This window comes from Balaenoptera musculus, chromosome 3 (genome assembly GCF_009873245.2).
Source record: "Balaenoptera musculus isolate JJ_BM4_2016_0621 chromosome 3, mBalMus1.pri.v3, whole genome shotgun sequence".
Taxonomy (NCBI): Eukaryota; Metazoa; Chordata; class Mammalia; order Artiodactyla; family Balaenopteridae; genus Balaenoptera; species Balaenoptera musculus.
Genome location: NC_045787.1, coordinates 35,671,051 through 35,685,635, shown reverse-complemented (window position 1 = coordinate 35,685,635; position 14,585 = coordinate 35,671,051). Strand labels below are relative to the sequence as shown.

At 39.0% G+C, this 14,585-nt stretch overlaps 1 protein-coding gene across 1 annotated transcript in view; it reads left to right on the top strand.

The window, feature by feature from the left end:
* Positions 1-1,035: 1,035 nt before the first annotated feature.
* Positions 1,036-14,585, top strand: part of FGF10 (fibroblast growth factor 10) — an 80,735-nt gene continuing 67,185 nt past the window's right edge. The window contains exon 1 of the mRNA XM_036848046.1: positions 1,036-2,725. Within this exon, the coding sequence (XP_036703941.1) occupies positions 2,395-2,725 (331 nt within the window). The 5' untranslated portion in view covers positions 1,036-2,394. The remainder of the gene's footprint in view (positions 2,726-14,585) is intronic.

Sequence of the window (14,585 nt, the reverse complement as noted above, 5' to 3'; positions counted from 1 at the left end):
TTAGGCAATATTCCTAAAGCCCATTTCCAAAGCTAGATTTTTAAATTTCTTTGTCTTTTCTCCTGTTCAATGAAGATTGAGACCAAATGCACATTGCAGGGACTCTGGCTTGTACACAAGCTCGCCTGAGTAGTTAGTTCCCTCCGAATTACAGTTGCAGAGGTCAAACTCCCAAGTTCACCTTGAAGTGATTCACCCTCTTAGGATAGCTGCCTAAAAATTAGGTTGAACCATATGAAACTGCCACTTTTGAAGGTCAAAAACCATAAAATATTGGCAATTTCACATGCTTCAACATAACACAAAGGTCCAACTGCCTTACAGAACATAAATACTTTATTTCAATACATCTTCAGTCACTTCTTCCAGTCAGGCTGTCCCTAGTTTAGAGTAATTCTTAAAGAGATTCTCTAGGAATTCTTACTCAGGTTGGAACGGATTATCACAGTATCTCCTTCTTTGTGCCTCTTAATCCTTGGCAAAGGCTGCCTAGCCAGGGACTTGATTCTGTCTGTACCTGAGACATGAGCAAGTTTATTAGCAATGAAGGAGTTTCAGGGTGGTGAATGCGAAAAAGAGAGGGAGACTGGTGGTACAGTTATATTGTAAAATAGAGCCCTTTAAACATTAAAATTCGAAGACAGAAGAAAGGGCCATCTCTCTTGATGGCAAAGTGCAAAGGAAATTGCCTAGAAAACAGCAGAATATTCGGCAAAACTGTATGGTTAAATCTTCGCAATCTCAATAAAGTGAGTTCGCTTTGAAGTGCACGCGTTATTCTGTAAACGACCCTTGTTAGCAATCAGAAATCGGTCATTTCGGTCCCTGATTTCATTTGCGCCGAGAGAGGCGACTTTTAAGGGTGGTGATAAATCTCCCTGAGCTTAAAAGTCAGAGAGGGCCAAAGTGTGAACTTTTTACTTCAGCAAAGGAAGCGAGAAATCAGTGATTCATTAAAGCAGAGACCTCCTTGGAAGCTGGCAGAAGAGGAGGAAAGGAAGCTAATTATGTCTTCCTTTTCTTTGCTCGCTCCCACCAGTTTATAATCCACTGCCTTGGAGGGTTTATCCTCAGCATCTTCTGTTTTCTCCCTCAGCCCTCCCCTGCTTCTGCGAGCGAGGGGGGAAAAAAAAAGTCAGCCAAGCCCCAGGCTCCAGGTGGCTCTCAAGTACTTCACTGCCGAAAGGAAAAAAAAAATAAAAAATCCTATACTGGAAAACAAGTGAGAAAGGGGCTCCCCAGAGGGGATTGGTTCAGACTGGAAGACAGCAAAATTGGGAAAGCGTGAGGATACTGCTCGCTCCGGTGACCAGCGCTGCAGCACAAGGACGCTTCCGCAGCAATTAGCCCAAGCTGGAGGCGCTGGCGGAGGCTGCAGGCTGCGGCGGCCCGGGTGGCGAGGAAGGGACCCGCAGCCCCCGAGCTCCAGGCAGAGGCATCGCGCTCCCTTCTCCTCGCTCCCCTGCTCTCCCCCCTCCCTGCCCCCTCCCCCCTCCCTCTCCTCGGCGTTCCCAGCAGCCGAGGGTTTCAGATGTCCCACCGCCGTTTGACCCCCTTTCCCCCCGCCCGCCCCCCGCTTCTCCACCCCTGCAAATGAGGTTTGGCCAGCAGAGGCAGAGCCCACCTCTGGCTTAGAATCACTGACATTTAGACTCCAGGCTTCAACCTGTTTACAAGCGGGCTTTCCAAAGGAAGGGGTGGGGGGGCGGGGGGAGGGAAATAGGGCCAAACAAAACACCAACCGCCATCCCCTCCAAACAAGAAGTGACTTTCTGGAGGCTTCAAATCAACAGGCACCACCAAAAAGAGAAAGCAAGAGGGGGAAGAGAACAACGGCGACCGGGCCCCTGACTCCAGTTCTGACAACCCAAAGGGACTCACTTTTAGAACTGGCCAGCGAGCTGGAGCTGTGCGGAGAGGGACCACAAGGTGCCAACCGCAGAAGGGCGCAGATACCTCCCCCAGCCTCCCACCCCAGCCCCTTCGGGTTTTGTTCACCGTGCTGTCATCTGTTTTTCAGACCTTTTTCTGCATCTAACATGGTGAAGAAAGGAGTGAAGAGGAGAACAAAGTAACTCCCGGGGGAGCGAAGATCGAGGGTTACCCGCACCACGACGGCCACCACCAGCTCCTGCCACTGCGGCCACCCACGTCCACATTCACCGGGAGACCGAGGGGCGCGCGGCAGCGGATCCGAGAAAGGAGCGAGAAGAGGCAGCCGGCCCTTCCGAGGAGTTATGGATGTTGGTGCTTTCACTTCTGGCCAGGTCCGAGCCCAGAGGGAGCTAACCAGCGGCCGCCACCTCCAGCTGTCTCCTTGCCTCGCACCGGGTCTTACCGTTCCAGTATGTTCCTTCTGATGAGACAATTTCCAGTGCCGAGAGTTTCAGTACAATGTGGAAATGGATATTGACACATTGTGCCTCAGCCTTTCCCCACCTGCCCGGCTGCTGCTGCTGCTTCTTGTTGCTGTTCTTAGTGTCTTCCGTCCCTGTCACCTGCCAAGCCCTTGGTCAGGGCATGGTGTCGCCAGAGGCCACCAACTCCTCTTCTTCCTCGTCCTCCTCGTCTTTCTCCTCTCCTTCCAGTGCGGGGAGGCATGTGCGGAGCTACAATCACCTCCAAGGAGATGTCCGCTGGAGAAAGCTCTTCTCTTTCACCAAGTACTTTCTCAAGATTGAGAACGGGAAGGTCAGCGGTACCAAGAAGGAGAACTGCCCGTACAGTAAGTAACAAATGCGCGCTCCCCTCCTTCCAATTATCCACCCCACCCCACCCCGGGGCGGGGGGGGGGAATCTGTTCCAGATGTGGCCAGCTAAATATTTACGTCCCCAACTCCTGTAAAATGATTAAGTGGAATACTTTCACACTAAATCACCCCCCCCCCACCCCGGGTGTATACATTGCGCCGCCTCACCCCCTCCCCGCAGCGCGCTCCCTCCCCACCCCCAGGCTCTTCGCCACCCTACCCGCCCCGTCTCTCTGGCTTGTCACTCGCGGGACCACGCAGGGCGCCCAAGAGTTGTTGCAGTACATAGATGCCCCTCTCTGTCTCCATCGCCCTTCCCCACCTCATCCCAAGGTCTCCTTTCCCTCCCTTCTGGAAATGGCTCAAGTAAACACATTTTGTTCTTTTGGCTGGCAATCTTATTAAGAGTTTCAGGACAGTTTCCTCAAGCTGAAAATAATTATCCTCTGTCAATTATAGGGACTTTATGGGAACTTTATTTAAGAAAGAAAAGTCAATTTCACTCTCCCCCACCCCCATCCCTTTACCCTACCACCCCTCTAGATAGGAGCAAAAGCATTTTTCTGGTTTTGATTTTTTTTTTTTTTTTTTTTGGTCCCTCATGTTGGTTTGAGTGATTGCAGTCCATGAAGTTAGCTTTTCAGGCACCACCGCTGCTATTTGTCTTCTGCCTGCCTTCTCTCTTGGTAACATGATGCTCATGTCTGCATTGTCAATAGCATATGCGCTGCTTTGTGGTGTCCTGTTGTACTCGTTTCTTCTGAAACCTCTCATATTGCAGAGCCATAGTACTACAGCACTGTAAACATCTGGGACTGGAGTCACACAGACCTCACACAAATTTCATTGTCATTCTTTTATTTTCAAAGTAAAAGTCGTAAGTCTGTTTCCATGGTGTTGGTTTATCCCATAGGATGAGGTTTTCACCTCAGTGCAAATTATGCCCCATCCTTGGACTTCTTGCTTTTTTCCTTTCTCCCTCCCTCTTTTCTTTCCTTCTTTAGCTCTTTCTCTTCTTTCTTTCTTGCAGGGACATGGGTTGGGTAGGGGGAGGGAGAACTAGAAGAGGAGGAGTGAACATTGTGTCTCTTCCTGAATCAGTCCAGCAAAGCCAGATTACTCTGTTGGCTTCCTTTCCTGCTTACTTTCAAGTGGTGAGACTTATTCATCCTCTATTGATTGCAATTTGAAAGGATCCTGAGGCTATGTAGTGGCACACTGAAGACAGTAGACAATAACATTTAAACATCTTTAATGACCATTTAGCATTATCTCAATGGTAGTTCCAAGTCACCTTTTCAAAGGATTTTTTTGTGTCAGTTGTTTGGGAATTCCAAGCATATATTTGCTAGCTAACTTAAATACATGAGTCATATACTTCATGATTCCTTAGCCTAGAAAGTATCTGGTATTAATGGGAAAGACAGTTAACCAGAACCTAGCATTATCTTTTTAAAATAAAGATTTACAAGAAATAAGACATTTTGCTTATTTGGGGACTCACATACCTTCAACATTAACTTCTGTTCCTCCTCAGCTGCTATTTCCATTTACTAAAATTAACAATATGTTTACAAGTAATAAACAAGATTTGTGTAAGTGTTTTAAAGTATTCCATTTGATGTTTACTACCAGAGATGTACCTATAGTCCATTAACTATATTTTTTCCATTCTTATTCATAAGAAGTGGCTGAAATAATGTCATTTTTTTTTTTGCTCCAAAGTAATTTGTTACCTGAATTTATTAGATACGATGTATAGATGTTATGGTTATTAATTTAAAATTTTAATACTTTTATTCACTTCTAAAACAAAATAGTTGTGATATCATCCAGGTAGGACGATGGGGAAGAAGTGGCCTGAACACTTACTGAAGAGTGAGCTGGGAGTTAAAAAAAAAAAATTCACAGGGACTGAAATTCTTTGTATTTTTAGTTCATGGAAATAACTCAAAGAAATATAATAAAATTTCAGAGTGTTAACCTTGAGCAAATTTTGTTTTACACTAACTTGACTTTGCTATTGCTGTATTTTAAGTGTCTTTATGATGTGATGTAAGGAGCAATCTATAGTAGTTTATTTATGCAACTTAAATTACTATTTTCTAAAATAATGATCACTGTGTGATGAACCATTTAGTAAATGGTTTCCAGTGTACACATTCAAATATCTTTTACAGCAAGAATTATCTGCAAAGAGAAAAGTATACGATGTTTATCGTGTAAAAACAAGTGTGGAAAATTTTCACCCTGTCTAAAATATACTAATACGTCTCCCATGTGATAAATGATAACTAATAGTCCCTGTTAAAATTATAATATCTTATATAGTAATGCAATCCTAATCAATGGTTGAAAATGAAAGGGGGTGGAGCTTGCTATGTTAAATAATGTCAAACCATAAATAGTTTAGGTTTTCCAAGAACATCTGTATCAAGACATAGCAAGTGAATAGTAGAGGTTGAAACAGCTTTAATTTCACATGTGGCTGGGTAATCAGAATGCTCCTACAATTTCCAGCTGGACTGATTCAGCTGAACTACATGGTATCATTAAGATATTGTCTAAATGTTGCATAATTACATGAGAACAAACTTTTGCTGTGCCTACAGGGTAACCAGCCAGCCAGCCCACCAAATGGTAGCCTGTTAAATATTAGGGTAACTAACCTCTGAAGAGTGTCAGTTCCTTGTCCAAAAACCACATTTCAGTAACATTTTCCTAAAAAAGTTATTAATTATTCTCAATACACAAAGCTGTTCTTTTAAGGTTTGCTTATTTGAAGTTTAATTTTCTTTGTTACTTTTGACCCTAGTATTACTGCTGCTAAAATACAGTAACAGCTTATCTAAGAGGTTACATGTTTGTGATGTCCTGGGTAATTAAACAACTGTTTTACTGGCTTTTTGCCAGCAAAATGCTAACAAAAGAGAAGTAAGGAAATCACCCGTGAGCACTGAAAAATCATTTTTAACTTCTACCTCCAAAGTTGGTTCCCAGAAATTGGATGGTTCTAAAAATATTACATGTGCTAGAGAAACTCTTCTCCATTTTGAGTGATTATTATAAATTTTTAGGGGTGGGGTGTTTTTTGTTTGCTCCTTTGCCATTATATGAGAGTAGAATAAAGGGAACAGTGATGAATTATGTTTCTCCTGCTAGAAGTCTGAGAAAGCTTGAATAATTTAGAATAGCCGTGGCATATCTGTCACTAGATATGCTCGGGCTCATTTAGGTTTGTTATATCATTCTTTACATCTAGAGCTTTGCCCTTGAAACGTTACCACTCGGCTCCAGTTCTGGCCTACTAGAAAGGCTGGATACAGCTGTTAGGTACCCTTGCAACTGGGACCGGTGGACTTATTTCTGTCCATGTGAGTAAAACAGCTGTGGGCTACTCCCCTGATTGTCACTTATAGAAAAGGGGAGTCTAGTGAAAAGAAAATGCATCCCTAAACTTGAGAGAGCCAAGGATAGATATTCTCAAAATGGAAAGCCACAGTGCTTATGAGTCTTTTCAGGAAAGGAGTATGTGAGACATTAGAGAAATCAGTGTGCACTGAGTATGCAGTATGTGCCCTATTTCTTTAAATATATACCTCATTTAACACTCATAATAGTTCTGTGATTTAGATAGGACTATCCACATTTTTCAAATATGAAAACTAACCCTGAAAAAAAGTAAATTACCCAAGGTCATTCAACTAGAAATTGACAGAGCCAGATTCAAGCCCAAGTCGATTTGGTTTTATCATTACTTATTTCTTCTACCTCGCTACTACTGACAACATTGATGTCAATATATCAGAAGTAGACACCACAAAACTCTAAAAAACAAATTATCCAGATCCTTAATTGCTTTTTGCTATGCACACCAACTGTTCATCAGAAGGAAATTGGAAGAGCAGTAAAATGACAGTGGAACAGAGTGAGTATGTTAAAGTTATCATTGCAGGTGTCTACATGGTATCAGACAATGTTAGTGCATTCTCTAGGTGAAATCTCTCTTTTGATGTTATATTTGAGAATGTAACTGCTCATGGACACACAATGTACACATACATCCATCTCACAGAAGGCAGTAGGAATACATGACTAAGAAAAATCCATGAATATCGTTGTATATAGTAATTGTTTACAGCTGAGGGCCAAATGTTTAATTGTTCCCACATGTAATAAAACAATTTGATTGTAAGTACAAGTGTGAAATTGGGCTGTTGAAGAAACTTCTGATGTATGACTCTAAAAGGAGCAAATCTTAGAGACCTAAAGCTTTAAAATGACTCCGCAAATCAAAAAGGTATTTCACCACATAGAAATGACTGATTATTGTCTTGTAAATAAGGTTTACATTAGTACTTTTTAATCAGGACTAGAGCTTATTTTAGGAAGTTAAATAAGAAAATCATTTTTGAGGAAAATAAGGACTTGAATATTATCTCCTAATAAATATACAACAGTTTTCTGGGAAGAAAACCTATATACAACTTATGGCTTCCACTGGTGTCTCATGTAAGTTGTGGTTGTTTCTAGAGTTTGGTTGCATAATTTATAACTGGCAGCATTTAATCATGAGGATCGAGGATTTATGAAGGTGGAAGGCACTATTTAATGTTTACATGACACTGTCCTGTTACCTTTACTGCATTCCTACCATATGGACCCTCCACTTTGATGGATTTATCATAAATCCATTAAAAATGCACAATTACAGAGTTTCCTCTTTATAAACCTGATTTATAACCATCTACTAGAAGAAACTCAAGAAAACAGTTGGCAGAAATCACATGCCAAATACCGGAGTATGAGAATTCAGAGACACCAATCTCTAGGTCTTGAGTATTTTAGTAATCTATTACCGAAAGGCAAGTACCATTCTTTAAAAGCAGGTGTTTTCAAAATGATGTTTAAGCACAGAACTTAAAAGAAGAAGAATTGTGCCTTATACAATGAAGGAAACTCCATTGCATGCATTTTTCCTCTACATTTTTACTACCCAGTTTAGAGCAAAAAGCCTTACTCCAGTTCATTTCTTCATTTTTTAATGAACTTATGGTAGAACCTGAATGAGCACTTTAAATTCCTACACAATTACCTTAATGTTCAGAGGCAAACCCCATTTATTATCCAAACGTCTGACTTTCCACAAGCCAAAATGTTGGAAAAAAGTTGACGGCTCATTTGAAATGGAGCTAATGTTCCTCACATTTATGGGCTGCCTATGAATATCTCCATCTTTCCTAAGCCTTAAATGTCTGTACACTTATCCAAAATTGCAGTACAAATGATATGTCTTTATTATGCTTCAGAAGGAAGAATAATACACGCGTATTAGTTCAAAGTGATTTTAATCTATCTTAACATTAGTTCTGTGAACTTTGCAATGAAGAGTAATTCAGATGACATTTTTAGTATTACTGTTCCAACATTTGTCAGCATTAATAGTTGATGTTTGCTTAGTGTAAGTAAAACATTAGCATTTCCCTCCCAGAAATTAAAGTTGTCCTTTAATTTTCCAGTAAAATTGGGCATAAGATTTATGTTAATTTTAATACAGTTTTATTACAATCTAGCAGAGTAATGAAACTCATTTTGTCTCAAGCTTTTTATGCAGAAGTATCTTAATTTTTCATGTATTGATATATTGCAATGTTTTAAGATCATTTACCTTTGCCATTTGACAAATGGTGTTTGTTACTTGGTTTTGCAGATTAAAAATATTTACTTTTCATAATTGGGACTTGTTTTTTCAGTGCCTATTACCTCTACCTGTGCTGGTCAGTCGGTATAACAAGTGATAACCTAGAAACGTGCCTTTAAAATTAGTGTGAGAAAATATACCTGCATCTTGGGAAGCCACCAGCGACACTCTGGTACCGAATTAATGAATAAAATGTGTCAATGTTTTACAGAATTAGTTTAAAACCAAGTATTTATTTAGTACAGATTTTGCACAAATAGAAAATTTCAAGATATCTAAAAGGGAGCTGGGTCACCCACAAAATAATGGCCTTAAAGATTTCCTTGCTTTTAAATCAGGTCAGTTGTATTCTTTCTTTGAACGCTATGTCCTAATTGGAACAATAAATCAAAGATGACACTCAGAGTAGATTCCCATGTAAGGTGGACCACTGGACAGTGACGTTTTACTGCTGCTAACACGTGCATCCAATTACCATGTGATAGATTCATGGTGCTGGCAGTAAAGTATTGCCTCATTTTATACTTCACCTAATAATTCTTCAGCCTAAACCTGTCTACCTTTACCTATATCTAATCTGTCAGTATGTGTGTTATCATTAATGAGGAAGTTTCAAATGTTTGGCATGCTTCCTACAATGAGCAATGACATTAAGATATTAATGAATCATTTAATTAACCATAATAGATGAGGGAAAATATTAAGTCAATATATCCCCAACTTCACGTAACTGTCAACTAAGTATAACCTAATAATTTCACTACAATGATAACTTAATTATGAATAGTGGGGGTTAACTGGAACTTAATTCTAAAGAGCAAAATTAAGAACTTTAAAAATATTATTAACTTTAATAATTCTAATTAATTAATCCTAACTGCAAAATTAAGAATTCTTTTAAACAGGCATTTGTCCATAATAATAATTATTTTCTATCATCATTATTATTTTCTTTCAAGGACCTTAGGTTAACATGTTTTACTGATAAACATATGTGTTAGTTCATCCTTAACCTTTTTTTGAGGCACTGCCCCTGTTTGAGGATAACCTGACATGTTCATAGAATCTACAATTCAAGACCCATCAACTGCTTTCTAATAGTTCTATCTTGAGGCAGTTATACATCTGAAATATCAGCCATCTGAGGCACTGTGAATCCCTGATATTTTATCACCCCTTCACCACTTCATTATTTTCTCCTCCTTTTCTTTTCTTTTTTTTCTTTTTTCCTTTTCCCTCATGTCTAAACCCCTTACATACCGCGGAAGCAAGGGAAAGTCATCCATTATCATGCCTTAGCATCCCACGTTACATTTAGAACCAGTAGCCTAGCTGTTTTTGGATGTATCACTTGGGCACATCAGCAACCAAAACATGTAGTTTATTTTCTATGCAAAAAAGTCTTCAGCAATGCAAATTCAACATACTGCATCAGGTGCCTCTTCCATCAGGTGCCTCTTCTCATTTTGAATCTCCAATGAAGTCCCATTATCCCAGCACTTAGGCCAATTTCTTAAAGCTTTGCCTTTAGTGAAGTGGGCAAACCATGAATAAGCATCTTCTGAGAATGGATGCTGATTGTCTAGTTACTAAATCATCAATCTGCATTTTCCCTTCAGGTTAAATATTCTGTTCCCAGTAACTCTCCCTACACATTCATTTCACCTTTCTTCTAAAAGTTGTTTCAGTATATGCAACACTTACTAATTACTATGTCAATTTTCTGATCTTTTTGCATTTGTCTGGACTCCTATAAGAGGAAGAAAGTGAAGATGATTTAGGAAATCACATAATTATTTTGCTTCTTTTTGAAGTCATCATTTACTTCAAAAAGATGAACACTAATTTGGAGGTCTTTAATATTTCCAACTTCCAGAACCTCACTTAGATTATAAAGCTTCTCTGTACACCCCTGCCAACTGTAGCTCTTTAAAATGAAACGAATGTTCTCATTTTAATACTGGTTATCAAAGGGGAAAAATGTAAAACGTACATGCATGTGTATTTCAGGCCGACCAAATATAGAAATGCACGTAGCTTTATTAGAAAACATTGAGACACTGACAGGAGTTAAAATTTAAATTCATAGCCTATGTGTATTCATATACTTCTCTCAAGAAAGAACCTTTTGGCACTGATTGCTGAATTAGATTTATTTTTATTATATGCAGAATCTGACTATTTACGTATGTTAGATTGGTTTGTTACTCTAATAATAATTAAAAGCCAACTTCTTTTTACAGTTTGTTTCAAATTATATAGATAGAGCGATACAGATATAGACAGATGGATTTCCATCTATCTATAGGGATAGCTTTGATTTATTGATAGAATTATTAAAAGAAAAATTAATATTCTGCAACATGAGGAAACATGACACTAATTTTTATACTATTTATGGTCTGAAGTGAGATATATTTATAATGTTATTAATAACAGTAGTTAGCAATGTAGTAAGCCAGATTTCTAGGGCATTTTTTGGAATGTCTCCATAAAAGGATGTGATTCCACAAAGATGAAGAGAAAAAGTGCTAGGGATATTAATCAGATTCTGGTATAAGAAGTTGGCGAATGAAACTACATAAATGCTTTAAAGCTGAAGCAAGAGAGATGGTAAAGAACATATAATTAGAATGTTAGAAGCCAGAGGAAAAGCAGAAGAGGCCATAGAGCATTTAGACATAGACTGTGAAAGGAGGAGGAGATGCTTTGCTGGAGTGATGAAGACAAGGGTTTTGAACTCTCAGGAAGGAGATCAAGCTAATGAGTAGCGCTGCAGAAGGGCTGACATGACAAGAAAGGTGTGAGGGAAATATAACCCAATCCCTGGCATTCAACTGGATGTTAAATTAACTGAAATGAGAACCTGTGATCTAAAAGGAATCCCACAGAAGTAATCGCAGCCAGGGTATCAGAGTAAGGAAGGCTAAATCTGAGTTCCTGCTAAAGAGGCAGAAGGGTAGAGGGGTTAAAAGTGTGAGCTTTGATTAAAAGTGATTAGAATTATGGGCCTGGATCAAAAGTAAGCTTTGTAGACACAGAAGTGGGTGCATTTGAGGCTCCAAACTGCCAGACAATTGTGTATCACTTGGGCAAGCTGTCATCAGTAAAACAAGGATATTAACAATACCTATCTCTTTTCTACATGGTAGAGATTAAAAGAGATCATTTATTCATTCAACAGAAATATATTAAGTGCCTGCTTTGTGTCAGATACTGACACTTAAATACATGCTGAACAAAGATGCTGGTTTTGCTCTCTCAGAGCTTCACTCTACAGACAATATCAAAACAAACAAACAAATAAAGAGATATGTGATGAAAAATTGGGGTAACTGTATGGAAAACAAGCAGGGTACTCTAACAGAAAACAATTGGGAACTATTCTAGGCTAGAGAAGCCTTCTGAAGATGGGAGGTAGGAGGAAGGGAACAGCATGGGGAGAGTTTGGTGCCTCCTCCAAGAAGTACAGAAAAGGCACACTGAGCCTGGGGTTTGGTGAGAAGTTTGGAGAAGTTGAAGTTAGTGTTTGTAGTAGCTTAATGGTGCCCTCATCAAATGGGTATTATATAAAGGAAAAGTAAATGTGATGCTTCTCTTATTTCAAGGGAAAGTATCAAGAAAGCAACCAGCAGATTACTTGATGAAGTGGAAACTATAAATATTAGAAAAAAGAAGAAGGAATGAGGAATGCACTTGACATTTTTTAAAAACAGAAATATTAGAATATCTGAAATAATTTAAGATTTGGAATTGCAGTATCCATAATGTTCTGCAGTTTGGGGGAAGCACAGAGGTCTGGTTCATTAAGAGACTAGTAGCAGACATTTGAAAACTGAAGACGAGGAGAGAGTGAAGAACTAAAAATAAAGAATAGAAGGTAACAAATGTGTTCAAGGACACAAAAATAAAATAGAACAAAAGAAAAACAACAACAACAACAAAAAAATAAGGACAAAACAGGTAACCATGAAGATTAGAAGAAGACAGATTACTGCATTAAAGGAAAAAATAAAAGTGACTCAATTTTTAAATATTTCAGAATAAATCTTATATTTCAAGTTATGATATGGTTTTGAACCAGAATTATCACAGGTGCTCAGCTTTCAGGATATTCTGTAGTTAAACTTCTTGTTTCTCATCCCATGACTGTGAAATTTTTGGCCCATACCCTCAAAGGGTTTGCAATCTAGAGGTAGAGACAGATCTTCCCAGGCGGCTGGAAGGTAATATAAGGCAGTTTATACTAAACTCCAAAGAAGCAGGATGGAATTTAAGTAAACAGCAACCTGTAACTGAGGGAGGGATGAATGACAAGGGGAGTATCACACTGAGGATAAGGGACTCCAGATAGAATTAGATAAGAAGAAAGGAGTAAGAATATTCTAAAAGAAGGCACAGAACCTTACATGAAGTTTTCAGGAAACAACAGGCAGGCCACTGGGGTGGAGCAGAATTTACAAATTGGTGGGTATCTTATGAAATACAAAGCAAAATACACTAGAATGTACCATCATATGAGAAGGAAGTATGTAAATATACTTAGATTTGAGGACTTAAGTTCCCTGCTAAAATATTACACTTATATAGTTTGCATTTAAAATCGGCCTTCTCTATTATATATTTGTTTTACTTTTTGAAGTAAAGAAAAAAGAGAAGGCAGAGAGATACTTGAAAAGGGTATAAATTATAGTATAATTGACATAACCTAAAAATATGAAAACTGTAGCTTGATCTGACAAAAAAACCCAGAACTACTTTCATACTAGGGACATGAAAAAGTAGTTCCTGTGATCTATACCAAATGGCATCATCTTTAGCATTCCTGATTTGCTAAATGATCACTACTTAAAATTTTAAAATAGCTCCTCCTGCAGAAGTTCTTAACTTACACATATCACTGGGAGGGGGTTTTACAATTTCACAGCAGATTCCCAAAGGGAACTACTGAGGCATCAATATTACTTGCTCCACTTGTATATTTTTTCTTGTCATTGCCGTTCTAAATTGTCTCAGATTTACTTGGTTTAGGTGATTAGGAAAAAAAAAAATCGACTACAGCTCTTTTTCTTGCGAAAGAGTATACTTAAGTCTTTCAAGGGAGTAGGCTGCTGACAGCATATATGCAACTGCACCCACTATTAAGACCATGAGCTTTGCAGACAAACTTCTTGATGTAGAATCTGGGTTCTAAAACTGCATAGTTGTGTGGCCTTGGACAAACGACTCCCAGGGACTTGATCTGTGCAACTGTTAAGTGAGGATAATAATATCACCTACCTCATCACTGTTAGAAGGATGAGTTTGTAAATATACAAATGTAAATTTCTCAATATAGGGTCTGTCACATTTTAAGAGCTCAAAAATGTTAGCTCTTATTACTGTTTTATGCTGTGACTACTGTGTTGTTTTTAATTATCCCATTTTCTGAAAAGACCCCTAAGTCATAAGATAATAGAAAATTAAACAGAAAAGCGATATCATATACCACCTTACTTTATTTTATAGTTTATAAAGAATTCTAATGGTTTCATCAGTTGGACCTCAGAAAAATTCTGTGAAATGGGTAAAAGAGTCACTGTTACCCCCATACTATCTTTAGATGAGAAGATTGAGTCTAAAAGTTATGGTGCCGGACTGAAGTTATATAGTTACCGTAAGTGAGGCAGGATTCAAACCTAGGACAGCCTTGGCTAGGGTGACCTTCCGTCCTGGTTTGCCCGGAGCAGTCTCAGATGTGCCTCTTGTTCTGGCATGTTATCAGTAGCACCCTATTCACTCTCAAAGTACCGCATTACAAAATCACCCTAGTCTTAGCCATTCTGATTTGTGTAAGGCACAAATCTACACAAGCCCGTTCTCTATGAAATACTTCAGTTTCTTCCCAGTACCCTCAGAATAATAACTTCATCTCTTTGCATGTCATGTAAAGCCCTCAGGATTTGCTCCTCCTAAGCCCTCACCCCCACCTCCTTTCTTACTGTACTCCCCATCATAGACATACTGAGTTGATTTTAGCTCCCGAACATACCTTGTTCCTTCACATGCAGCCTTTGCACACACTCCTAGGTCCAGCTGGAGTGATGTTCCTGCCCCTTGTCCCCTTTCTTTCAGGTCCCAGTTAGATGTCATGT